At 38.8% G+C, this 25,743-nt stretch overlaps 1 protein-coding gene across 9 annotated transcripts in view; it reads left to right on the top strand.

Moving 5' to 3' along the window:
* Npffr2 (neuropeptide FF receptor 2) overlaps window positions 1–25,743 on the top strand; it is a 157,383-nt gene that overhangs the window by 72,186 nt on the left and 59,454 nt on the right. For 5 of the 9 annotated variants that reach the window (XM_038343753.1, XM_038343762.1, XM_038343748.1 and 2 more), the window contains exon 2: window positions 17,503–17,840. The exons of the other annotated variants lie outside the window; for them this stretch is intronic. In XM_038343753.1, the coding sequence (XP_038199681.1) occupies window positions 17,791–17,840 (50 nt within the window). In that variant the 5' untranslated portion in view covers window positions 17,503–17,790. The remainder of the gene's footprint in view (window positions 1–17,502; window positions 17,841–25,743) is intronic. 9 annotated transcript variants of the gene reach the window in all.

Raw genomic sequence — 25,743 nt, 5'->3', positions numbered from 1 at the left:
AATGGAGATAATGTTACACAGTAAAACACACTGACTCATTTTCATAGGCCAGGAGAAGGGTTCTCTCCATCACTGACAGGATTAAAGGTCAACCTGACGTAGAAATGCTATCATTGAAAACATTTTTCAACTAAAATCGAATCAGGTTTTCTGCAAAGACAGTCTTCGATTCTTATAAATAATGGATAACACATGATTTGTGCTCACTCAGTTGGAAGTAGAACAGAATGCATTTTTAATTTTAAGAAATGAACCAAGGTGTTCATCTTAATGTCACAACTGATTAAGGTGTTTCCTTATATCATGAGCTAGCCATGATAGGAAGTTGCAAACTTAATTTCAAAAATTTGAGTAAGGTAATTGCTCTCAGTCTGAACTACCCTCCCTCTTTTGTTTATATGATACACAAAACAGAGAATGCAGGAAAGACTACCCAGAAGCTAGGAGATGGCAAACCACTAGAGGGTTCCACAAATGATTGGCAAGTTAGGTTTTTCATCATCTTTCTTCAGGCTGTATCTTATGAACTGGACATATTCTTTTTTTACGTTTTATTGATGAAGTACCTTTAACTGAAGGAAAGGGTTAGTGTATTAATATAAAATATGAATAGCAGGGGACAACATTGGATAGGCTTTAGACACTAACAAGTGACTTTGGCAAGACAGTCAGTGTAGAGATGAGACAAATTACTGTACACTGAAGATTGAATGAAGACCGAGCAACTAAAGCCACTCATCATTAGAACGATGACCGAGTACCAGAAGAGGAAACCAGCTTGAGGGTAACAGATCCTTTGGGCATCAATTCAACATAGTAAAGACATTTCATAAGAAAAGGAGGGCCCATGCACTAGTCACCCTTCAAGGTTGGCCTGCCATCTCTCACTGGTGCTACACATTTAATGTATCTGTGACCTGATATTAGAAGATAATATTTATTTTTAAACAGTCTATGTAAATACAGTGTGTAATATCATACTGTTCAGTGTTGACACCATAATGATTTCCAGAAAATGGTAAAAAGACTGTTCTTTTATTTGCAAAATAAATGTTTCAAATGCATGTTTGCCATCTGTTATTCAAAATTAGACAATAACTCAAGTATGTTATAAATGTATGCCTGTGATGTTGTGGTCCATGTAGTGAGTCATGCCTGTGATCCCATAATGAGGAGGCTAAGACAAGAGTATTACCATGAGTTTGAGACCAACCTGGACTACATAAAAGGACTGTGTCTCAAAAATACCTTTGTGTATGTTCTATTTTTTCCATTTTCCACCACTTAGTTAATGCTCATAATTAGCTGTGTCTTCTGAAGTCCCCCATACCAGGCATTCTTCAGTATAACTTGTGCATGTTATCTCAGTTCTTATTGGTGTTTGTTTGATGGCATAGAGTCATAAGAATAAAATGTCCCTATGTGACTAATATGGAAATACTTGATGCTACCCCTGTCCACTTCTTCAGAGCTGTGAGTCAATCAGAAATATGTCAAGTCGGGGCTGGAGAGATGGTTCAGAGGCAAAGAACACTGGCTGTTCTTCTACAAGTCCTGAGTTCAATTCCCAGCAACCACATGGTGGCTCACAACCATCTGTAATAAGATCTGGTGTCCTCTTCTGTACTGTGGGATACATGCAGGAAGAACCCTGTATACATAATACATATGTCATCAACTGCTAACTCTAATGAAATGGAGGGTTGGCAAAGAAGAACCCTATAAATCTCTAAGTGCATGCAATCACTCTGATACAGGGATATCTGAATTCTCTCCCTTCCTTCCTTTCAGGTGACCTTAAAAAAAGGGAACACAGAGTCTCTAGCTCACTCATGGGCATAGTCTCAGTTCAGAGATAATAGATTAGAAGCATCTTTGTTCTAGAATATTATTTTAAGATGTGTTATCTTTGTTTATGCTGTGGAACATTTGTTTCAATGATGCAAAAATCTTTTGCCTTCCTTTATGTTACATTTGTTTATCTCTTTAAAGCTGTGGTATTTTGCCTGTTTAACATACCTGACTGGTCTAATAAAGAGCTGAATGGCCAATAGGCAGGAGAAAGGATAGGCAGGGTGCCAGGCAGAGAAAATGAATAGTAGGAAAAATCTGGGAAGATGGATCAAGGAGGAGCAGGATAGGGAGGAGGACTCCAGAGGCCAGCCACCCAGCTACACAGCAAGCCATACAGTAAGAAATAAGAAAGGTATACAGAAATAGAGACAGGAGAAATCCCAGAGGCAAAAGATAGATGAAATAACTTAATTTAATGCCGTGAGTCCAACCTCGACAGGTTTGTATGTTCCAGGGTATGGACACATGAATTAGAAATATTAGACAGAAAAAAAAACAGAAATACAAAAGAAATAGAGACACAGAATAGCGTCAGGAGGGCAACCCAGTGAATACTGAATTCACCTGCATTTTTTCCTTATGCTTTATATACACCACTCCAAAGGTGGGGGGCGGGATGAAGGCAAGACTTCTTCACCATGACACAAACAAGAAACAAAGTAATTACCTCTCCAATACCCAACACATCAAAACATCAAGTAACTATATCCTAAGTTAAGATTCTGTTGTTTAGGCAGAATATGCAGTGACCATACCTTAGGCCAAGCATCCTGTAAGCGGCCACACCCTGGGTCAAATCTCCTGTCATAACCTCGAAAGAGCAAGAATAGGCCTGAACTCTCTGACCTTTGGTTAAGTTGGAGTCGTGCCACATACATGGGGACCAACAGTTTAAGAAAAGGTGGCTAGAAATAAGCCAAACTAAGGCTGGGCATTTATAAAAAAAATAATAAGACTCTGTGCATTTATTTGGGAAGCTGGGTGGCTTGACTCCCAAAAGAGAAAAGAAATAAAACAATCAACTACACATCCTTTAAAGAATGTTTTGTTTTCTAATCTTTAATTTCAAATGTTTAATTGGAATTGTTAAAAATTTGACAGGCTCTGGCCCCCATCCTTCCTCAAAGAAGAACCCTATCAAATCTCTAAGGCACATCTTACTTTTTGCATCAGACTTCTCATGGGGCTTCAGTTTTCATTGAATGCAGGTTTTCCATTTTGTCACACCGACCCCTTAGACACTCGAGCTAGTAGGGAACTAGTATTAACATAATAGGTTCTTATAAAAATTGGGTTTTCCTCAGCAGGTTTTTTTCTTATCTCAGAGGGAGTGAAAATTGGGTTCAATTTTCATTCCTCGTGTAGAGATTTTTCAAATACTATTTCTGTTGTGTGTGAATGCATTGGGCTGGGATCATTTTCTTTTTTCTTGGCTAGACTATTCTTACATTTTGAAAGTTTGTACAGAGTAGGGAAAATCAGTGACTGGAGGTTTCACTAAAAACCTGCAATTGCTGTATTATGATTCCTGGGTTATTACCCAGGGAGTGCCATGCTTTAGTTTGATGGGGTCCTTAAGTATTAGACTCTCTTAAAATAGGTTATACAATCATATTCATAGATCATAACTGTAGCTGAAGATCAGTAATGGAAGTTGTTTGTTTTGATTAGCTGGATTTATATTTTACAACATTAATTTTCATCCATAATATCACCAATACTTTCATCGTGTGGCCTTCCTCGCTGTGGCCCTTGGAAGCTTTCAGATGTTCCCTGAACAAGTAAACCAAAGGCAACAAAGGCTAGAGCATCTCTTTTCCTTATTTAAGAAATTATTTTAGACGACCATAAATCCACAGAAGGTGATGAGAGAGCAGGCTGGAGGACCCCTGCACCATTGTTTCCCCAAGGTTAACTAAAGGACAGTCACACAAAAAGCTTGACGCTAATGCAACCTACTGACCCTCTGCACATTTTCCTGGTTTTGTAAGCGTCTCTCTGCTTCTGTCTCCCCACCACCACCCAGTGTGTATATGTGTGCTTGTGTTACATCTATGTTATGTTAGGTTTTTGTCTTTTGTTTGTTTCTTTCAGTGCTGGAGTGCCAACTGGGGGACTTGCAACACTCAGCAAATGCTCTATACCTGAGCCAAATCTCCAGCCATAATGTTTCTATGGAGGTTGTTTAAAAAAAAAAAAACCACAACAATGTGCTTGTTGATTCATCATCCACAAAGAAACAGTTACATCTCCGAATCCTTTGTGCTATACTTATACAAAAAAGAGCCACCGTTTTTAAGTCACAATCATTAACCTTTTCCATTCTTATATTTTCATTATGTTAAGAATGTAGTTTAAATGAAGTGCTATAAGTAAAATTTTGCAATTGAACTTTTCCTTCAACTTAATCCCATTGAATTTCTTGTGTAGCTATCTCAAGAACTGGAGTATGTTTGCATGGCTCTACTTCTGGTTTCTCTGGTTTTTTCTAGTTATCTCCCGTCGCCAATACCACCTTGCCTTTATGAATGTTTCCCCACAAAAACCCTTGGTGCTGGACAGAGGAATCCTTTCCATATTGTTCATTTCTAATGTCTTAGCTCTCCTACTGCTTAACATATAACACTTCAACTTGTCTGTACCCACAAAAATTAATTGTGTGGATTTTGATTGATATTGTATTTGACCCTGATCTAATTAGTCTCCAATCTTCTTAAAGGTTCATACCTGTTAAAACTCACTAATAATTTTAGTCCTGTGTCATTGTTATCCTTTCAAAAGTTTTATTTTGGGAGTGGAGGTATTATTCACACAATTCATAAAACTTCTTGCTCTGTATGTTATTATGCCATTCTTGCCTGTCCCGTCCCTGTACAGTTCCAGTGACTGCCATGATGAGGGCAGTGAGGGAATGAAGAAATGAGAAACACAGACACAGAAAAGCTGGGATGAAGTGCGCTGGCTCTCTGAATGAGAAACCACAACACCCTAGAAATTCAGTGTATTTATTACTTACAGTTGAACAGGAAAGTGAGATTGTTGCATACAGTCGAACAAGGAGACCAGGTGTGGGGTATACGCTGAACAAGGAGGTAAGTTTAGCTAATCTTTGTAGGTGTACTCTACCAGGCTTTTTTCTTTTAGGACACTAACTGGCTCCCAAATCATGAGCCAGAGACTTATTAGTTTTGAATACTCAGCCTAGCTTAGGTTTGTTTCTGGGTAGCTGTTTTTACTTAAATTAACCTGTTTCTCTTTGCCTTCCTTTTGCCTCAGAGCTTTTAACTTTCTTACTTCTGTATATCTTACTTTCACTGTTTCTCTGTCTGTCTGTCTGTCTTTCTGGTGTCTGTCTGGCTTCTTACCCCAGGCATCTCCCTTGTTCTCCCCTCTTTCCTCTCTTCTACTTCCTCCTTTTTCTTTTTGAGCCTAGATTTCTACTCCTTTTATTCTCTCTGCCTGCTAATCCACATATCCTTTATTTTGCCTAGCTATTGGCTAGTCAGCTCTTTATTAGACCAATCAGGGTCCTTAGGCAGCCAAGGTGAAACAAATGCAGCACATCTTTACATAATTAAATCCACAGCCTAACATCATTAAAAAAATACAGCATAAACAAAAGTAGCACACCTCTATACAGTAAAAGTAATATTCTGCAGCATAAATAAATGTAACACATTTTTCCCAGTTAAAATAATATTCTGCAACAGTGCACTCTCTGTAGAGGAGCACTATTTAAGCCATGAATGTCTGGGGAGATGAATTTTCTCTACAGACTGACAGTATTCTCACTCAGAACCAGGAAAGGCTTTTCTATCCCTCCAGGCCTCATCGTAGGAGGAAGACTTTTCCATTCCCATAGGTCCTAGGCATTGGTCTTTGACATGCCATGCCTGTGTCAACAAACACATTCTCAATCACTCGCTATACATTTTCTCTTAAGACTTAGCTTTACACACACACACACACACACGTGTATATATAGTCTGCGTGTGTGCATGTGCTCACAGAGGCCAGAAGAGATTGTCTGATCCTCTGGAGTTACAGATGACTCTGAGACACCCTATTCTTGTATTTGGATCCAAACTAGTGTCTCCTTGAAGAGTGGGAGGCACTCTTCACTGCCTGATATCTCTCCAGACACCAGTCAGGTCCCTTTTATATTTTATATCAATAATTAAGTGCATGTAACTTACATAACAAGAAAATACAATTATCACCACCCTTAGAAGCCTTACTCCAGAAGTCATTCTTTTAGTACCCAATTCTAAACGGCTGTTATGTATGTTTATGCATATATACATTTATATATCATATAAAGTACAGTCAAATTTCTACTTTAAGAAAATGTCGCTACATCCCATTTAATTCTCGTGCCCCAGATTGAGTTAGTTTTCTTCATTTCTAATTAACCAACACCCCCAGTGCATTAGCCCATGAAGTTCATACTGCCACTGCTTTAGTTCCCCAGTTTTGCCCCGAAAAACAATATTTTAAACGTAGCTGAGGTTCGTTTCATTAGCTGATGTTTTAGGCGACAGCTTGTGCTTTCATCAGTATTAATGTGGACCATCCCCAAGCACAATGGTGTGGCTTCTGTGTCAGAGACAGGCAACTCACTTCTTCATTCTAGTGCTCTCCTGAAAGGTACAGGACTCTCAACGTGAACTTCAGGACATTTAACTGTACTAAAGTGGGTGTCCGGAGCCATTAGGTAAATGTCCTACTCTCTCACTTTGTTATCTTGAGATATTTACTCAGAAGCCCTCTTTGACCAACTTGATTTTATTCCCTTACCTCTTCATCATGCTTACTGACTCTGCCCAGAATTCCCTCTCCAGCACACAATTTGACTCAAAGTCCTTGGTTTAGTTTCTCTTATAGGTGGAACTTAATACTTCATTCAAAATTATTAATTAAGAACATTGTGTATCATGGGTATTGCGGTAAAGGTGTGTGGCTTCACGTGGGTCCATGAAATGAAGACTCAGAGACCCTTTGAGAATGAATTTAGCTTTAGTAGCTGCAAGGGTCCTCAGCCTCTGTGGACTGAAGCACTTTCCCCTAGCTCTTTGGCAATTTTATTTTCCCCTATGTTTACATTTTAGCTAGTGCATTTCATATCTCAAAACAAACTGGATGAAAAATACTATGCCAAGTACAAACACTTGTTTCAGGAGGTACCACGGTTTTCTGGGTTTCCTCTGACTCAGTTTTGCATAGGCTTTGTATCCATGGGAAACTCTCAGACAAGATTCACAAATGGTATCTGTAACACAAAGAATGGATTAGGGCTGTGTGCTAACTCCTGAACTATGCCAGTTATGGCCCAGCGGGGGTTTTATGGTTGGCAGGGGTTGCTCGCTGACACTCCAGTGCCAGGCCTGCAGGAATTTCTGACATATTAGTGCAATGTGCTTAACACAGAGTCATTAAGACATTTCAAGATGAAAATAAAACACTCTGGGCTTGAACATAGCACGAGAGTACGCGTACACACACACACACACACACACACTTGCGTGCTTAAAACTCAGACATTTCATAATAAAAAAGATATAACAACAATAATGGGGAAATGTGGCTTCCACATTTCCCCATTATTGTTGTTAATTCTTTTCTTATGTACCTTGTAGTGGTGGTTCAAAGAAAATGGCCCCAGAGGGAGTGGCATTATTAGGAGTTGTGGCCTTTTTGGAATCTGTGTGGTTTGTTGGAGAAAGTGTGTCACTGTGGGTGTGGGCTTTTAGGTCTTCTTTTCAAGTTTCATTCAGTGCGAAAGTCAGTTGACTTCCTGTTGTCTTGGAGTCAAGATGTAGGATTCTCAGCTCCAGCACCACATCTGCCTGCATGCAGCCATGCTCCCCATTATGATGATGATGGACCGAACCTCTGAAACTGTAAGCCACTGCCTCATTTAAATGTTTTCCTTGTAAGAGTTGCCATGGTCATGGTGCCTCTCTTCACGGGGGGAAAAATAAGACACTTAGTTGATTTCTCCTTGCTGTGATAAATAAAATACCCTGCCAGAAGCAACTCAAAGGTGGAAGGGTTTATTCTGTATTACAGTTCCTAGATACAGTTCCGTGGGGGGGGAGGGGGAAATGTCAGCAGACAGGAAAGGCAATGTGGCAGGAGTGGTCACATTAAATCCACACTCAGGTATTACAGAATGAACAGACAATGGGGCCAGAGTATAAAACCTCAAAGGGGATCCCAGTGACTCACTTCCTCCAGCAAGGCTGTAACCTGAGGTTCCAAAGTCTTCTAAGGCAGCACCACCAGCTAGAGACCAAGTGTTGATATACATGAACCTACAAGGGACTGCTTCACATTTAAATCATAACAGGCCTTATTTTTTTTTTTTTTACAAAACCTGACATTTTCAACTTTATCACAGCACAAACCATTTTGTTTTAGAGTCGATCTTGGATAGTGTCTGAGAAAGCAATGATTGATGATCAACTTGTTTTTGTTCGTATTGACATCATTGTTTATTAAAGAGGGCAATTATTTATATCTTGTTTGATTAATTAGGTTCTTGGGGGATATAAATCTCAAATATAGACATAAGGAAATGTCTAATTACAAAGCCCCTGAACTCTTGCACTAACTACCACACCACTTACTCTGAAATCCATGACTTTTCAGTAAACCAAACTTTTGAAATGAAATTAAAATCTAAAGTTTAAATGGTCTGTTGGTAATTCTCATAGTATACTTTTATTACATATGTACTTGCTTTCACACTAATACAAAATCTAAAAGAAACAACTAAATGAAAATGCAGATTTTTTTTTCAATTTGCAGACTGAAAGATGCAGAGTCTGTAACCTGCCTGTTTGATAAATAACAAGAAGATGCTCTGTCAGAACTGCTGGGTCCTGCTGTGCTCTGACAAGATCACTCTGGGAAGTTTCTCTTACTAAATTATAATATGAAATTACTCTATGCCAAGCACATAGTTAATATAAATAAGTGTATTTTCCTTGATGTCCTCTGTTCTTGTTCGATAATCCAGTGAACAATCATTGTCTGCTATCAGAAACTAAAAATAATGCTAAAAATAACCTAAGGACTAGTTCAAGCAAGATAAAGAGGTTTTTAGCTGTTTTGCTTTGTGTTGTAGTATATATTTCAGCTTTTGACGTTCTTAGTCTTCTAAGTAGGTCATAGTCTGGTCATCTAGTACATGAATATGATTAATCTAAAGGCTTGTAGAAAATCAAATTTTACATATATAGCTGATGTGTTTTTACTGATCGTGAGAAAATAATCATATGTTTATCACAAATATTTTTAACTGGTTAAAATAGGGGGTATAATTTTGTCTTACATTTATTTATTAGTTCTGTTTACTACCTTAATTTTTTGAAAAATTATATGAGTGTTTTAGGTTATTCTCAAATTGATCTACTTAAAAAAGAATGCTTTAGAAGAATATTAGCAGTTTCTCATGAATGGGGAAGAAATAAAAAACTGATTGCCAACATAGAGTGAGTTTACAGCAAACATTGAAATACAGAACTTTGATAGCTGCATAGTGCGTCAGTAGACAAAAATATATCTTCTAAATGACAGATAAAATTTGATGTGCATATTTAAAGATAATAAAATTATGGAATTGAAAACAGTTCAGGAAAAAAAGATTTTTTTTTACTCAAATATATGCATTTTATTGAACTCAGTGTGTGTCAGTATACTTTGTAGTATTGTAAAAGCATCAAACAAATATATTCAGATACCTTATATTTTGTGAATGATGAAAGTAAAACCCAGTAAAGGATTGTAGCTTTTATAAGGTCCTCATGGGAGCAAGTATTGAACCTACTATCCAACGAAACAATTTTTAAAATTACTTGTTTTATAAACGTTTGTACAGAGTGTACATTACATGTTGACCATATTCTCCCCACAACTCAGACTCATCTTATCTCTTCTATTAGTCTCTTTTTGACCTAAGCAATTTTATTTCTTTCATGCCATGTATTGATGTGGGATTTCCCTCTGTATGCTGTTAATAAAGCATACAGAAGCTTAATTGATTAATAAAAAAGCTGTTTTGGGCTGGTAATAGGGCAGCGTAGATCTAGGCATGGAAAACTAAATTGAATGCTGGGAGAAAGAAGGCGGAGTCAGGGAGAAACCATGTAGCCCAGCCAGAGACAGACACCATATGTAACATTACCTGGTAAGATACAGCCATGTGGCGATACACAAATGAATAGAAATGGGTTAATTTCAGATGTAAGAACTAGCCAATAAGAAGCTAGAGCTAATAGGCCAAGCAGTATTACAAATAATAAAGTTTTTGTGTGATTATTTCATGATCTGGGCAGACGGGAATAAACAAGTGGCCCCCTACAACAATGTATGAATACAAAATTTTAGGAATATATACATATTATAGGAACCACAAATGGGGAAAACATACAGTATTTATATTTCTAGACTTCTTAATGTTAATTTAATGATTATTTCCAGTTACATCTAGTTTCCCGCCAACAACATGACGTCACCATTATTTGTGGAAGAGGTGGAAGAACTCCTGCTGTATGTGCATGACAGAGCTTTATCTATTTCTATTTTTATTGTTGTTTTCAGCATTTAGTGTAGATGGAGCTGAGGGCCGCTTCCCACCACCCAGCTAGCTTTACCCAAAATAATTACACAGAAACTGTATTCTTTTAAACACTGCCTGGCCCATTAGTTTCAGCCTCTTATTGGTTAATTCTCACATCTTCCTTTAACCCATATTTAGTAATCTGTATAGCACCACAAGGTGGTCGCTTACCAGCAGAGATCTTAACCTGTGTCTGTCTTGGAGAGGAGAAGCATGGCGACTGACTATGGTGACTGCCTGAAGCATCTGCCTTCTCTCTCCCAGAATTCTGTTCTGTCTACTCCGACTACCTAGTTTTCTGTCCTATTAAAGGGCCAAGGCAGTTTCTTTATTAACCAATGAAAGTAACACATAGACAGATGACTCTCCTCCATCAATTTAGCTACAGTGACTTATATCTTACACAATTGTTGATTTTCAAGTATATCTGTTGTATGTTGACTTGGAGTCTTTTATGTTAAGTACCCAGGATTGCTATACCTGGGCTATATGTTAAATCAATTTTAATTTTAAAAGAAACTTTTACATTGATATCCATAGTATCTGAAAAAACAGATTTTTAAGAAATTGATATTAGGGAGTATTTATCTCTATCAAAAATACAACTGGGGTTGACAGGCATGTTATATTATGATAAAATTATTTCAATGATATTTGTTGCTATATAGGTATGAGGATTGTACTCCGAGAGTATATGTTAGCTTATAGCAATCTTTCAACATCCTGCCTTCCCCAAATAACCCTCAAAGTTGTGGTACAACACAACAAGCTGCTTAGAGTATAGTTAATACTTAAAAGAGGTTGTAGGAATTGATTTCCAAAAGTTTGGGTGTTTGACATTATTTCTAACCTTTCTGGGATAAAAAGCCAAAGAAAACCTCCAGAAGGGAATGTTCATAACTCATGGTACTTTCCCTGGAAAAGCTGTTTGAATTGCTCAGGATTGTAAATATTGGTAAACTATTCTACTGTGGGGGGGTCACATCTTTCCGGCTGGTGCATGGAGACCTTGTTTAGGATCTGGAGTCCTTCAGAGAAGCAGACCACTTTCCTAAGTAGTGCATTTGTAGAAAGCTGAGCATTCCCCAGACAAGGCTGAAGTTAAAAATGAGTTCAGGTGTGTATTGCACACAGGCAAGAAGTGATGGAATAAAAAGGATATTGATTTCTGACAAAATCACATTTATATTCAAAACTTGCTAAGTATATTAATATTTTACTTGAGAAAATTGAAATTTCTGATATGCATAGACAAGATTCTATTAATTAGTTCTCCCCTCAATTCCCAGATTGTAAAACTTTATTAAAATCATATATTTCTAAAGAAACGAGACTTGGTTGATAGTGCTATGACTTCTTATATCATGGTAAAAGTAGGTGCTCAAAAAGAATTTTAAATGTACTTAAAACCGTGTGACATCAACAATGTATATTAACTATATATGTATATAATTGTATATACAAATACTTATAGTAAATACAGTGTATATAGAACTATATACATTAACACTATTCTCTAAATATTAACAATACACTTTTGTGGTGGGTGTCTATTATAACTAAGGCATACAGGATTGCTGTAGAATGTAAAACCCAACCACACTTCTTTGTCAGCACTTGAACTATCAAGTACTATTTCCTCGGTCATAATGCACTCATCTCTTTAGCAGCGTGTTTGTTAGGTCCAGACGGCCCCTGTGACAATCCCCCTGCTTTTGTGCCGTCGTCAATGAGTCGCTGTTTCACACCTTCCATTCTTTCCTTTACTCTCAGGCTTTCCCGTAACCTATCCCCAATTTTTCTGACAACTCTGTCACATCAGCTTCTCTTCCTAGATTATAATCTAGTGGAGACCAACTCATAATGAGACTGTGATAATTCAAATAGTGGGGTTAATAAATTGTTTGACTGATGGTGGAAGACAGGTTTTTATAATAAAGTCTTCAGCCTTTGAGCGTTTTTTTTTTTTCCTTTTCTTTCTGCTCCTAGGTTTTGGATAGAAATTGATGTCTGAAATTTTGCATTTAAATAATTTTATACCTGGAAATAAAATCTCCTTTATAAATTAATACAACATTAGGACAATTAAACCTTTATCTGGAGAAGAACAAAACACCTCTGATGCATATCTAACGCACACTTGGGTCCTAATGCTTGTGTAAAATACACAGTTCCCTCAGATATACACATGGGTGTTGAATTTGCAAATTGTTCTATTCTCTGTTTATTGAGGTCACTTAGTGATCCACAATATAACCTTATGGTTAGCCCCCCAATAACTGGTGCTCCACCAGTCATTTCTCACCTTTCCAATTAAGCTGACAAATTATTTTTTATGCTTTCTCGACCTTTTTCTTACCTCTGTCTCAATTCTTTATTACATATATATATATATATATATATATATATATAAAGTTTTCTGATTTAAATGTATGTGGCTTTTTATTCCAGCTATGCCTATGCTAACACAAAGTAGGAATTCAATAATTTTGCATTGAATATATGAGTGCTTGCTCAACAATGATGGAAATTATCTGACATTGTATCAAACCTATGGGATTAATTTAAGCAAAGATTTAAGAAACATTTTGTGTGCTGAAGAACACAAAAAGTGAACACTATATAGGCTCTTACTGCCAAAAATGCTGCATTATACGTGCGTTTGTTTTCCATTGTTGTGTTAAAATAACTGAGGCAAATAACATAAGGCAGGAAAGTTATTTCAACTCACAGTTTCAGTCTGAACTCACCTGATTCTGTTGCTTTGGGCCAGGGTTAAGGAAGAAGATGTTGGAGTAAATTGCTCTTCCTGTGATGGCTAAGAAGCAAAAACAGAAACAGAAAGAAGCCAGAGTTCTCAATATCCTCTTTACGACCACATCCTTGTGAGGGATGTCACTTCCTCCCACTAGCCTTCATCTTCTAAGGTTCCCAAACTCCCCACTGGTGCCACGGGCCTTGAGAATATGGTCTTTAGAGTGATGTTTACATGTGACGATGTGTAAGAAGAGATGAGAAGGTTAAAAACTAATAATGTTGTCCTGCACTAGAAAGATAAGCCAGTTTGTGTAACAAGCATTTCCTCACATTTTACCAGCTTAACACTGCAGGATTTTGCTTCCTACTTACTCATATTTGATGTGGTTCTGGCAACTTTATTTACTCTTACCAAACTTGGAGCAGGAATCTGAGCTCATTCTATATGTGTCTCAACTACTCAGTGTCTTTGATTCCAAACAGGGATGGGAGAGAGGCTGTGACTGAGACTGTGAGATGTGAATAAGAGGGACCAAGGTTTGAAAGAGACATTCTTGTAGCCACATTCCTGCTACCCACGTACCACTTCTGATTGTATGAGTTTAGAACGCCGTTCTTCCTACCTACACAGTGTTCACAAAAGTGATCCTATCATGCAGTATTTAGCACATAAGAAATAAATCAATGTAGGTCAGCAATTTAAAATACTTTGTTTTACACCTCAAGTTATTTATCATTATACTTAAAAACATTGACTGAATCAGTAAATCTTCAATATGAAAGACTCTTTTCAAATAAGAGAACATATTGCATCAAGTACATATATCTCAGTAGTTCTGGAATCTCTTTGTTTCATCTGCTCATCAATTTCTATCTGAAGATTCTATCAATGTCTGATGTCATGAAACAATCTGTTCATAATAGTATTCAGAAGAAAACACATGCAGACTTGGCCAGTATAGCCAGGCTTACACGATCCTTTTCTTTGCCTACTCTTATTGGCAAACTGGTCAGTAACATAAAACCAAAACTGACATAACTTTTGAGTATGTATGAAAAAAATACAGATGTTCTCTGAGCTCAGTCCTGATAATGTCACTGGACATCACCAAAGCTAAAAGGGGAAAATGAGGTAGACTTTGAGAATTTTGTATTTGAAAACTACGTTTGAATAAATGAATAGTAAGATGTTGATTTATTTAAGACTCCTTATCATTCGAAAGCACCTTGTTAGAAGGTCTAAGGACTATCTTTATGTTTTTCGTGATTTAATTTCATATTGAGAGAAATAGCACTATTTTCTAGGGGCGATACTGTTCAGTTGCTGAACTGTAATGTACTTGAAAAGCAGTTTGAATTAAATTTCACTTTAGAGGGAAAAGAGCTGTGCTATTTATACTCAAATACTAAAAAAATAAAAACCATTCTAGACTTGATGGTGAAAATATATCTCTGCTTTGCCCCTTATTTCATTTTTTCTTCATTTTGAGACAGAGCCTCAGAATGAATCCCATGCTGAGCCGAGCTGACAAAACCCCTGCCCCAGGCTTTTGATTGGAGAGATTACAGGTTTATTCCATCACAGCCAGCTCCGAGCTATTTAAGTATTTTGCATCTTATGTAATTCATTCATTTCTAAATGAACATGATATCTTAAACAGCATATATTTAAGCCCATTAACTCCATGTTCCCAACATAAAATTAAAATTGGATACAAAACATGCACAGAAGACTAAACTAAAATAGGTGTGCAGAGGAAAACAGATGCTTGTGTCGTTTTGTTGTTCAAGACTACCATTTTGAAATTAAAGGGTTTAGACCAAAGGTTCTCAATGTATCGGCTGAGAGGTTCAACAAGCCTTTCACAAAGACTACCTAACACTATTGGAAATATCAAATATTAACATTAGGATTCATAACAGTAGTCGGTTATGAAGTAGCAACAAAAATAATTCTATGGTTGGGGTCACCACCAAATGAACTATACTAAAAGGTTGCAGCATCAGGAAGCTTGAGAAACACTGTTTTAGACAATTGTACAAAAAATAAACTATTAAAATATTATATACAGTATTATATAATATAATATCCTAGTTAATGGCATAATAAATACATGACATGGGATCAAAGTTATTTAGGAATTTAAGGGGAAAATTTTAATGTTAGATTAGCTAGACATTCTCTTGGTAAGACTGAATACGAGTTGAGGGCAGAAAGTTCAAGGTGAGAACACAGATTCCTCCTAGGTAAGGGTTGACGAGGGAGCTGTTGGGCCAAAAGTATCTCAGGGCCTGTACCTTGAGGCCTATAGGACAGATTAAAGCCTGGCTTGAGTTCAGGGCCCAGACTTCGAGGCGTGTAGCACAAGGAAAATCCTGGCTCGAGTTTGAGTGGGGATGAGACAGCAAAAACTAGGTAGATTCCCCTCCAGCCACAGGGAGGGTTTGGCTGCTTCTCATTGGCTGGAGCTACCCTCACATCACAGGAGGTCACTTACCCTTTATAAGTAGATGCTCACAGTAATAAACTGAGTTCCTGCTTTGACTTGACTCCCTATTGTGTCTGATTATTTTGCATCGTGGGGCTGTGAAACAGGTGGCTGTAGCACTCACCTTTTCCTGGGGAATAAGGAGGCTCAGGAAGCCTAGAGGGAGCAAAAGATGAAAAGCCAAGGGTTGAAGCCATGAGGGAGCTTCAGGAAGCAATGGTGGAAAGAGATCTCCTAGAGGAATGTTCCTTTTAGGAAACGCTATAGTATAGTTTTAGATTAGCGTCCTCATGAAGAAGCTGTAGTCTAGCATCACTTCCTGAAACACTATACGATCATGCACCTAATCTTTTGTAAATGTGGTTTCTGTTCTGGAAAATCTCAGATATATTAGGAGTTGAAATCTTTTTGTCATTTTAAGGTGCCTTCACTCCTTCCTTCCAGCTCAAAAGGGACCAGTTCATTTCTCCTTAGCTATTTGAATCTTCACAGAAAAAGCTGTGTCTTCATAGAAGAAGTTGAGTACTACAAATTGAAGGAGATAGAGTGATGAGTTCATCTGGGTCCAGTCTGTGGAGGAGCTTGAATATCAGACTAATGAGTTTGGATTTCATGGTTCCTGTGAAAGGTCTTTGAGGAATGCTCATGTGTGGGAAATACAAAACCAAGTAGTATAGAAAATAAGGGTGGACTTACTATATAGGCTCTATGTATGAGGAAGTCGATAGACTAGAGCTACCTATGAGATCTGCATAATCACTTAGGCAATTTCATTGTTTTATGAGCCAGTTTTGCACTGTAATCTACAAGAATGTTTAGTATCTTTTCCTCTTTTCTATTTCTTAAAGATCAGAGGACTGACTCCTTTAGACCTCACAATGGTTTCTTTCTTTGACTATAAGTCAAATCTGTGACAGCCATAGGAACTAGGAAAATAAAAGAGACACTAATTCAGTTACAGTTGCCACACAACTTCTAACTTATGCTGATCAATAATATCATCTATTACAGTATCTATATTGACTTGTTTCCATCTTGCAAATCAATCTTATTAAAATCATTCAAGGAATACAGTGCCTTTTATATAAGAAATTAAAGCAGACAAAGCTTTTGTAAGTACCAAATGTTGACATCATTACCAGTCTTCTAAGGAAAATATAACAGTATTCTGAAATTGTTCTCAAATAGTTAAAAGGTGATAACGCTTTAGGGAATTAGCATCCTTGATGGACTATTAGTGACCTATTTCATTCCCTGGGAGGAAAACGTGGCTTAGGAATGCTAGATAATGTTGGCAAAATGAAGAACCTTAGGAATGATATATGCTATAAGAAGATAAACAGTAAAAATGCCGAAAGAAGATAAAATTCATATTCCTTGCCTAGCTCCCTTTCTACCACAGCCCTGGGAGCCGTCAGCCATAGCTGATTCTTTTTCAGAAACTTGAACAGATATCAGAGTAACTCTTCGGTGCCTGTATTAGTTTCTTTACTTAGGACTATGGCAACATACTTGGCAAAAGGAGTTTATTCTGACTCCCAGTTCAAGGATGCAGTCCATGCCAGTGTTGGAGTCCTCAAGCAGGAACTTGAGGCAGCTGGCTCTTCAGTCTTAAGACTGAAGAGATGGTGACTGCCTGAGTTCACCTACCTTTCTCTTCTTCGTAGGGCTTTCCAGATCCCATCAAGTTGCTTATTGAAATTTACCACCACAGTGCCCACCGAATCTGAACTTCCTTGATAAATCTTTCTTTTTAAATACTCGGTTATCTTATTTCAGGTATAGAATTTCATTTCATGATAAAGGGGGTGAAGAAACGTCATGCTGCAGGCTTACTTCCCTTAAATGGATACACAGTGATGCTCAAATGCCTGAGAAGATGACCGAGATGAGAAGGATGCAGCTCCTGCGCCGACGTCTCAGGAGATAACATGCATCTAAGATTGACCACAGCCTGTACCTGAAGGTCAAAGGGAATGTCTTCATAAACAGGCAAATCTTTCTGGAGCACATCCACAGGTTGAAGGCAGACAAGGACCACCTACAAGAAGCTTCTGACTGGCCAGGATGAGGCTAGCAGATCTACGACCATGGAAGAATGATAGCACCTGGAGCAGGTCAAAGAGGGTGGAGATCATTAAGGAGGGAGAGACCAAGAAATAAAGTTTCCCTAGTGTCTGTACATAGTGGGCTGCCTGTGGGCTCAGGTAGATCAGTCATTAAAATAAAACAAGCCTTTGTCTATTGCCCTCTTTTAAAAAAGAAAAAGGTCATTTCCTCCCATAAAATGATTGCTAACGAAACAAAGCAGGCAAACAAAACCAAATGTGTTGTATTGATAGCCAAAGACTATGAACTGGAGAGACAGCTCAGCTGTTAATGGAGCACGTGGCATTTGCAGAGCACTAGAGTTTCATTCCCAGTATCCATGCCAAGTTGTACACCACCACTTATAAATAAAGAAAAAGGGATCCATTGTCTTTGCTGACCTCTGTGGACACCACAGTCATATTCATTAAAACATGCTATCACACATATATACATGCAATTGGAAGTAAAAAACAAAATCGTTTTAAAAAATCTAATTAAATATTCAAATTATAGGCGCTTGAAGTGCAATAAATATACTCATGGATAGTATTAGGCACCACAGCAAATGAATCAATCTGCCATTCGTGGGCGTCTTTCCATAGTCTAACTGTTCAAAAATTCAACATAGAAATGAATGTAACATATGAAAGAGTTGAAATGACTAACTGTAACACAGTGGGAATGATTGTTTCATACTTGGAATGTGTGTGAAATGCTGACAGAATAATTGATTGGTATTTTTACAACACATTTAAAAGCTTCTGTATAATTTTCATCAGGAAATCTGAACAAAAGTAATTGAAAGGAGTAAATCAGAGACAAACAAGTTTCTGCACACTAGACCATGCATTTGAGTAATTCTTGAAGACGTCACTGTGAGAGGTGTGGGTGAAAGGCAAGTGAATTGGGGGTGCGTGTGGCCAGCGTGTTGGGGCGAGGGGGGCATCTGACAAGCTGTAGCAGGAGATGTAAGATTTCTCAAGGCTATAAAAAGAGCCAGCATTTCTCCACAGAACATGATAACGACTGTGGACCAAAGAGTCACAACGATACTGCTAGCGTCCCTGAGCTCTCAGGAAAGTAAACAAGCTGCCTGGTCTGTGGAATACCTCACTGCAGCATGAGAAAGAAGCGGGACTTTTCAGGTTTCTCTGTGCCTAACTTGTCCATGTGCAGCTCAAAGGTAAGGATAGGGACCAGATAATGAAAATGAAGGAAAACAGAAATGCAGGCAAGTCGAGAACAAAAGCTGAAGAGCAAGCTCGGGAAGCTCCAGCTCAGCTTCTCCGACCATCATTTCCGAATTCTAGTGAGCATCATGTGTGTAAATCTTTTCTCATCCAGTCTTATTAACAGACTTATACACCCTCAAAAGACCATAGAGCTGTAGCGAACAGTTTGACGTAGCTATAGGCACAGCAGGTATTGGAAACCAGCACAACATCATTTGGGATAATAAGGTTTTTTTTTTCTTTCTAATTTTCAAATTACAGACTGATGGTAACCCAATCTTTTATTTTCCAGGGAAAAGAAATCTAAAGATTTTTTTTTTTAATATTGGCTATTAGCCAGAACCAGATCTGAGACAGATGGTCGTAATTATTCTCTTTGCCCTGCTGAATTGGCATAGAAATAGCATGCTTGCCTTCTTTCTAGGGCCTGGAATCAAATGGCTTTCCAGCTATTTGCTATAATCTACTCTAACAAACCTCTTACTTGTGTTGAACTTTCCAGTTCAGCAGGAATGTGATTTGCCACAAAACCGACAAGCATAACAGCATTGCTAATGATGCTCTTCCCTGGCCATGTCTCCTGGGAAATGTGGAAAGTTTGTATATAGAAGGAATCGTAAAGTTGTCCCATACCAAAACAATAAAATTAAGAAATAAAACTTTGACATGACACACAAATGTCTAAGTTCAGGTCTTAGTCAATTTGGGTTGATGTAATAAAGCATCTTAGATTACGAAGTTGTGTAGGGATCAGAAATTGACTTTTCAAGGGTCTCATGCCTGGTAAATCCAGGATCAAGATGATAGCAGCTTCACTTTCTGGTGCCAGGTCTGCGTTCCCAGATGGAACCTCATAATTGTATCATTGTAGGGCAGAAAAGCAAGCAGGCAACTTTAATTTGTCTTTATACAGCAGCTGATCCTTTTAAATGCTCTGTCTTGACTTAATCACTTCTTCAAGACTCCTTAATACTTTTAGGTTTGAGAGCTACGTTTCAGTACAGGGATTTGAGGGGTCTTATTAAACATTCAGATCATGGCAATACTTGTAGGCTTGCTAATTATGGGCTTTAGAACAGGTCTCAATCGCTAATTAATTTTGTGTAACTGAACAATCTACACATTGTACCCTTTCTTGCCCCAGGTAACCCCTGTTCTATTTTCTGTTTCTTTGAGTTTAGCTATTTCATGAATCTCATATAAGTTAAATCAGATCGCATCCGTCCCCTGGCAACTTATTTCATTTAGCATCATATCTTTCAGATTCTACCTCAATAGCCCAATTTTCACAGTCAGGTTCGATTGAATCTTTTCCTTGGAGTGTCCCTCTGTCTCATTAACCCAACAATGCAAATTTGAAGCCACGCTATGTGATGAGCTCTAGAAATCTGGCTAAAGCATGTGCCTTATTCTACATCTGGCCTTAGCAATTGGTTGTTAGTGACATAGTTTAAATCTTCTCAGTTCTCAGGAGACCGCTTTCAATGGGTGTCCATTTCCATGACTATATAACAAGGTCACTGGCTGCAGATGAAGGGGATTTGAGCAACATCTACTTAAGCTTTTGTCCTGCACATTGTATGTCACTGGCGGTTTACAGCCACACAATGGCACACCCAGGAATATTCAGCAGCAAGCCATGTGCCTTCTTGTGCTCAACTGTGAGCCAATGTTTAGAAAACGGGCATGCAGAGATGGGGTTAGAGAGGTCCCCTGGGTGTTTCATTGCCGATCCTATAGCCCTCAAAGCAAAACTGCCTTCATGTAAGGGATTGCCTTCCTTGAATTTGCTCATCTCCCACTGTTTCCCAATACATTACTTTTTAATTCATGAACAACTTTTGCTATGAGACTTGATTAATATTTAAATGCCTCTAACTTTACCTTGGTGTCCTAGGTTCAAAATTGCCTGGTATCTTTCTTTTGTATGGGTTAAGCCAGTACTCAGTGAGATGCTAGCAAATGACTTCAATACTTAATTAGAACAGATCTTAGATGGATTTTGTGCTCAAGCATAAGAAAAGTACACATTGAACTATTTCATTCCTGTCATTAGCTACAGTCTCTATTTCTGGTCTCAGAAATAGCCAGTGTTATCTGAGCAACCAAATTAGCATCATAGCAGGACATTGTAGATCTCCATTTTTTGACAATCCTTTAGAAACTGTTTCAACTCGGGCCCCTGCTCAAATTCAAGTATTTTTGATGGTGCCATTGTAAATAGGAACCATTATGATTCTTAGATTAAAAAACAAAGACCCCATGGCAAAGCCAAAGCAACCAGATTCACCCTGGTCCTTGGCAGTGCCTGTAAGCTGGGTATTTGTATGGTTTCAGGACTGCTGTTACTTGCTCCAGTCCTTGTAATTCCCAGATCTTTGAATTTTAGCTGAACTTATTAGCTTGCCTCTTTTTGTCACGTGAGCCCCTGTCGTCCTTAACTCCTCTGACCTTCTCCTCAGAGAAGGCATTTTCATAATAACAGTCAATGCAATTTACTAGCTTGCTTTGAATGTTTATTGAATCAAAGGCTCATCTCATGGAACTACAGCAGTTAGCTTGGCAAATTCAAATACACTCCAGTGGTCTAGTATATTTACACAGACTTCTCTGCAGTAAGAAGTTCATAGACATGGTAACAAACGGGAGAGCACTAGTCTAGTTTCTGGTGACAAGGGGGCCCCTTTGGCCTGGGGTGCTTCGCTACAGGAAAGACACCACCTAGTCAAAGCTGTTGGCACCATCTCACTCACGCCTTTATAAGTTACAGATAACAAGCTCTTTGCACCTGTGAGCTCCATTAACAACAAAGCTCTGGGGACCAAAAATCATGCACCGGTCATTCTCTCCACCATCTTGGTATCCTGTGCTATTTATAATTTGTTGCCTTAAAACATGTAGGGAGTTAGCAAAAGTTCTTACTCATGACCATTTAAAACTCCAGGAAGGTGACTTAGGCAGTAATTTAGATAGAAAGACACAGGCTCTCGTCTCTAATAATACAGACTGTCTACTATGAGGATAGATTTGGTTAAAGTCAACTAAACATGGAAACCCTCCCACTCTTGCTTTCTACCCCTAACCTCAGCCGGCTGTTGGTCCTTGCACATGGCATCTCCCAGTCTTCCTACTTACGCTATGGCCCTTCCAGAGCACTGTGTCTCCCAAGAGTGCTGCAAACATTGCATACCTCTCTCTCATATAGTAATTTGGGGGAACCATGCCAGCTATTCTCAGGCCTGTTACCTGAATGCTCTCACAAGCCCGTGGTCTTCCTTAGCACTGTTGAGCATCGCTCAGCTCTCAGTGTTCCTCACACTCCCTCTGGCTTGCCCATGGAAATACATTCAGGTTGGGATTCAAGTGCTTTCTCTTTGTGACTCTTGTTATTTTATTTGATTTCTCAGGATTGCCGTCATTTTGTTGTTGTTTTGGTATGGTTTTTTGAGACAGGGTTCCTCTGTCTCTTTGAAGCCTGTCCTGGAACTAACTTTAGTAGACCAGGCTGCTCTCAAACTCACAGAGATACACCTGCATCTGCCTCCTGAATGCAGGGATTAAAGGTGCATGCCCACCACCACCCGACCCAGGATTGTGGTCTTTATAAATTTGCAGTGACTATTTAAGAGGGCTGGGAAGGTCAGAACAATACCTCGTCCTCCAAATGTTAATAATCATTACACCCATTTCTTTATTAGAGGTGTGCTTGACATGCTGGGGTTGTTCTTCCAACAAGTATAAGGTGGAAGAAAAGTCACGAGTTAGAAAGAAAAGAAAAAAATCAAGGGAGGGGGGAGAAGAAGGATTGAGGAGCTATTCTGATTATCTTTAATACCACTTACACTGCTAAGTGGGTGGGTTATGACCACTTCCTTTCTTCCCATTTTGCTCTTCATGCCAGTCTCTCTCTCTCTCTCTCTCTCTCTCTCTCTCTCTCTCTCTCTCTCTCTCTCTCTCTCTATCTCTCTCTCTCTCTCTCTCTCTTCTGGCCATTTATTGTTATGTAACCCCTTATGCATTTTTGGAGTCTTTAGTTCCATTTATGTCTCCTGAATATTATTTTCTTGTCTTCCCATGAGCTAGATTATGTAAGAGACCAGGAGAAGTAGCCCCTCCCGATTGCAGCACCTTTGATTATTCTAGTCAGGAACAGTAATTGAAGTGTTTCCCTGGTTCTCAAACAGTCTGGAGTCCCAGGAGCTTCATAGCCACCAGTAGCATCAGGGTTGGAGCATTTGTGGTACACACAAAGCATGCAATTAAAATGCATTAAGTGATTCCATGTTCAAACAGGTCACTGAAGTTGATCACTTTAGTGTAGGATGAATCTCAATATTTATATGGGTAACAAAGTTGTACAATTTCAATACTCCATAATAGCTGTTTTAAACTTATTTACACATCTATTAACAGGAATGAAAGAACAGCAACACAGACTATTTGTACCGATGCATTTTTTTCCCTGCTGCCTCTGCTATTGCTTTGTGAAAACTACACTTACTAAGTGTGAGGAGACAAAAAGCAGAGCTCCCACTTTAAAGGGAACAGAGAAAGTTTAGCCTAGAGCCAAATTTGAACGACCATGGCCATGGGAACACAAATTAAGGTTATCAAAAATTCATTGTTTCGATGTGGAGGGAGTTTTATAGTTTCACAGAACAAAGTCATAAATCGATACATGTTTAAGACACATTTGTGCTTCCATCAGAAAGGTACGGGTGCAGCAAGATGGGAGAAGCTTTCCTATAGGCCTCAGCTGCTGCTGAATGATGTTTGTAACCTTCAGATTGGTGGAAGCTAGGGGTCTCCTTTAAAAAGATTCCAAAAGACTTTTTTTTCCCAGTTTATTTATTTTTTATTAAAAATTGCCATCTTCTCCCCTCCTCCTCCCCCTTCCCTCCCCTCCCCTCCACCCACACCCCCACTCCCTCCCTCTTGAGGCCAAACAGCCATCAGGGTTCTCTACACTATGTTGAGTCCAAGGTCCTCCCAACTCCCCCCAGGTCCAGGAAGGTGAGCAACCAAACTGACAAGGCTCACACAGAGCCCGTCCATGTCGTAGAGACCAAGCCCATCGCCATTGTCCTTGGCTCCTTGGTCAGCCTCCACCATCAGCCACCCTCAGAGAGTCCGATTTGGTCGCATGTTCCATCAGTCCCATTCCAAGTGGACTTGGTGGTCTCCCATTAGTTCTGTCCTGCCGTCTCAGTGGGTGAACGCATCCCTCATGGTTCTGACTTTCTTTCTCATGATCTCTCTCCATCCGCTCCTCATCAGAACTTTGGGAGCTCAGTCCGGTGCTCCAATGTGGGGCTCTGTCTCTATCTCCATCCATCGCCAGGTGAAGGTTAAGGCTCACAGTGAGCCCGTCCATGCTGTAGAGTTCACATTCATTGCCTTTGTCCTTGGTTTTTCAGTCCTCCTCCACCGTCAGCCACATTCAGAGAGCCCGGTTTGGTCCCCTGTTCCATCAGACGCCCCCAGCTAGGTCCTTGGGCAGCTGAGGAGAGGGTGCCAGAAATGTCCAGATCCTATTGCCATACTCATGAATATCTTGTATATCACTATAGAACCTTCACCTGGCATTGGATGGAGAAAATGACAGAGCCCCACATAGGAGCACCGGACTGAGCTCCCAAGGTCCCGATGAGGAGCAAAAGGAGGGAGATCATGAGCAAGGAAGTCAGGACCGTGAGGAGTGCGTTTACCCATTGAGACGGCGGTGGGACAGATCTAACGGGAGACCACCAAGTCCAAAAGACTTTTAACTTTTATGAGCAAGGAATGGTTCTTCGTAGGGCTAAACCTAGCCCAAAAAAAGTTATTAATCTCTGAACTTAGAACATTCCAGCCTCTCCACATCACTGCAGTTCTATCAGTCCAGCGCTCTTTGCACACACAGCTTCTTTCCAGGGATTCTAATTGGCAGATGTAATCTCAAATTTTCACCAATTTTCATCACAGAGCTTTTAAATGAGCTTTTTCTATGTCAAACTAGAGTATATGGACTTGCTTATGGAGTTTTACTCATATGTATGGGTTGATTGGCTCCATTCTTAAAGCTCTTTATTTATTATAACCTTCTTTTTGCATTTCTTTATGATTTTATCACTGTCATAAAGTTAGTTACGTTGGAATATCAGATATCTGAAAAATGAAAAGCAAGATGGAAAACTTTATTGCCATTATGAAATTAAAGGGGCTGCATATAAACTTCATTTGAGATGTAATTTAATTTACAGGCTTATTTCATTTCATGGACATGATCTTGATTTTGTCTATTGTGAAGACATGCTTACAATGTCATATTGTCTTTCTAGTTTTCCACATTTCTGAATTTATTGTACTTTATAAATTTTTCTAGCCTACTTTTCTGTTTTTCTGATAGAGTTACATAATTTCTTTTTTGACCTTCCTAACTATCCCCTTTTTTTTTGAGCCCCTGTCTTTTCTCTAAGGCCTCATTCAAGTCACTGATATGCTGATAAATATTATTCGCCATTTTTTTAAGGAAGCCTAAAGAAAAAGCCCCCTCTTTCTTAAAGTTTTCCAGGTTTTTTTGTTGTTATTGTTATGACTAATTCTGTAATATCTACCTGGTAACATGAGATAGCTGGGAACAGTGGTGTAAAACTGGCTTTCACAAGGGCTGTGAAGTGGTTTCAGTGCCCATTGACTGAATTTCAAGTCTGGAGTT

The sequence above is a fragment of the Arvicola amphibius genome, chromosome 1, assembly GCF_903992535.2.
Source record: "Arvicola amphibius chromosome 1, mArvAmp1.2, whole genome shotgun sequence".
Lineage (NCBI taxonomy): Eukaryota > Metazoa > Chordata > Mammalia > Rodentia > Cricetidae > Arvicola > Arvicola amphibius.
Note: the sequence above shows the minus strand (reverse complement) of the source record. Positions and strands in the feature narration are given on the sequence as shown.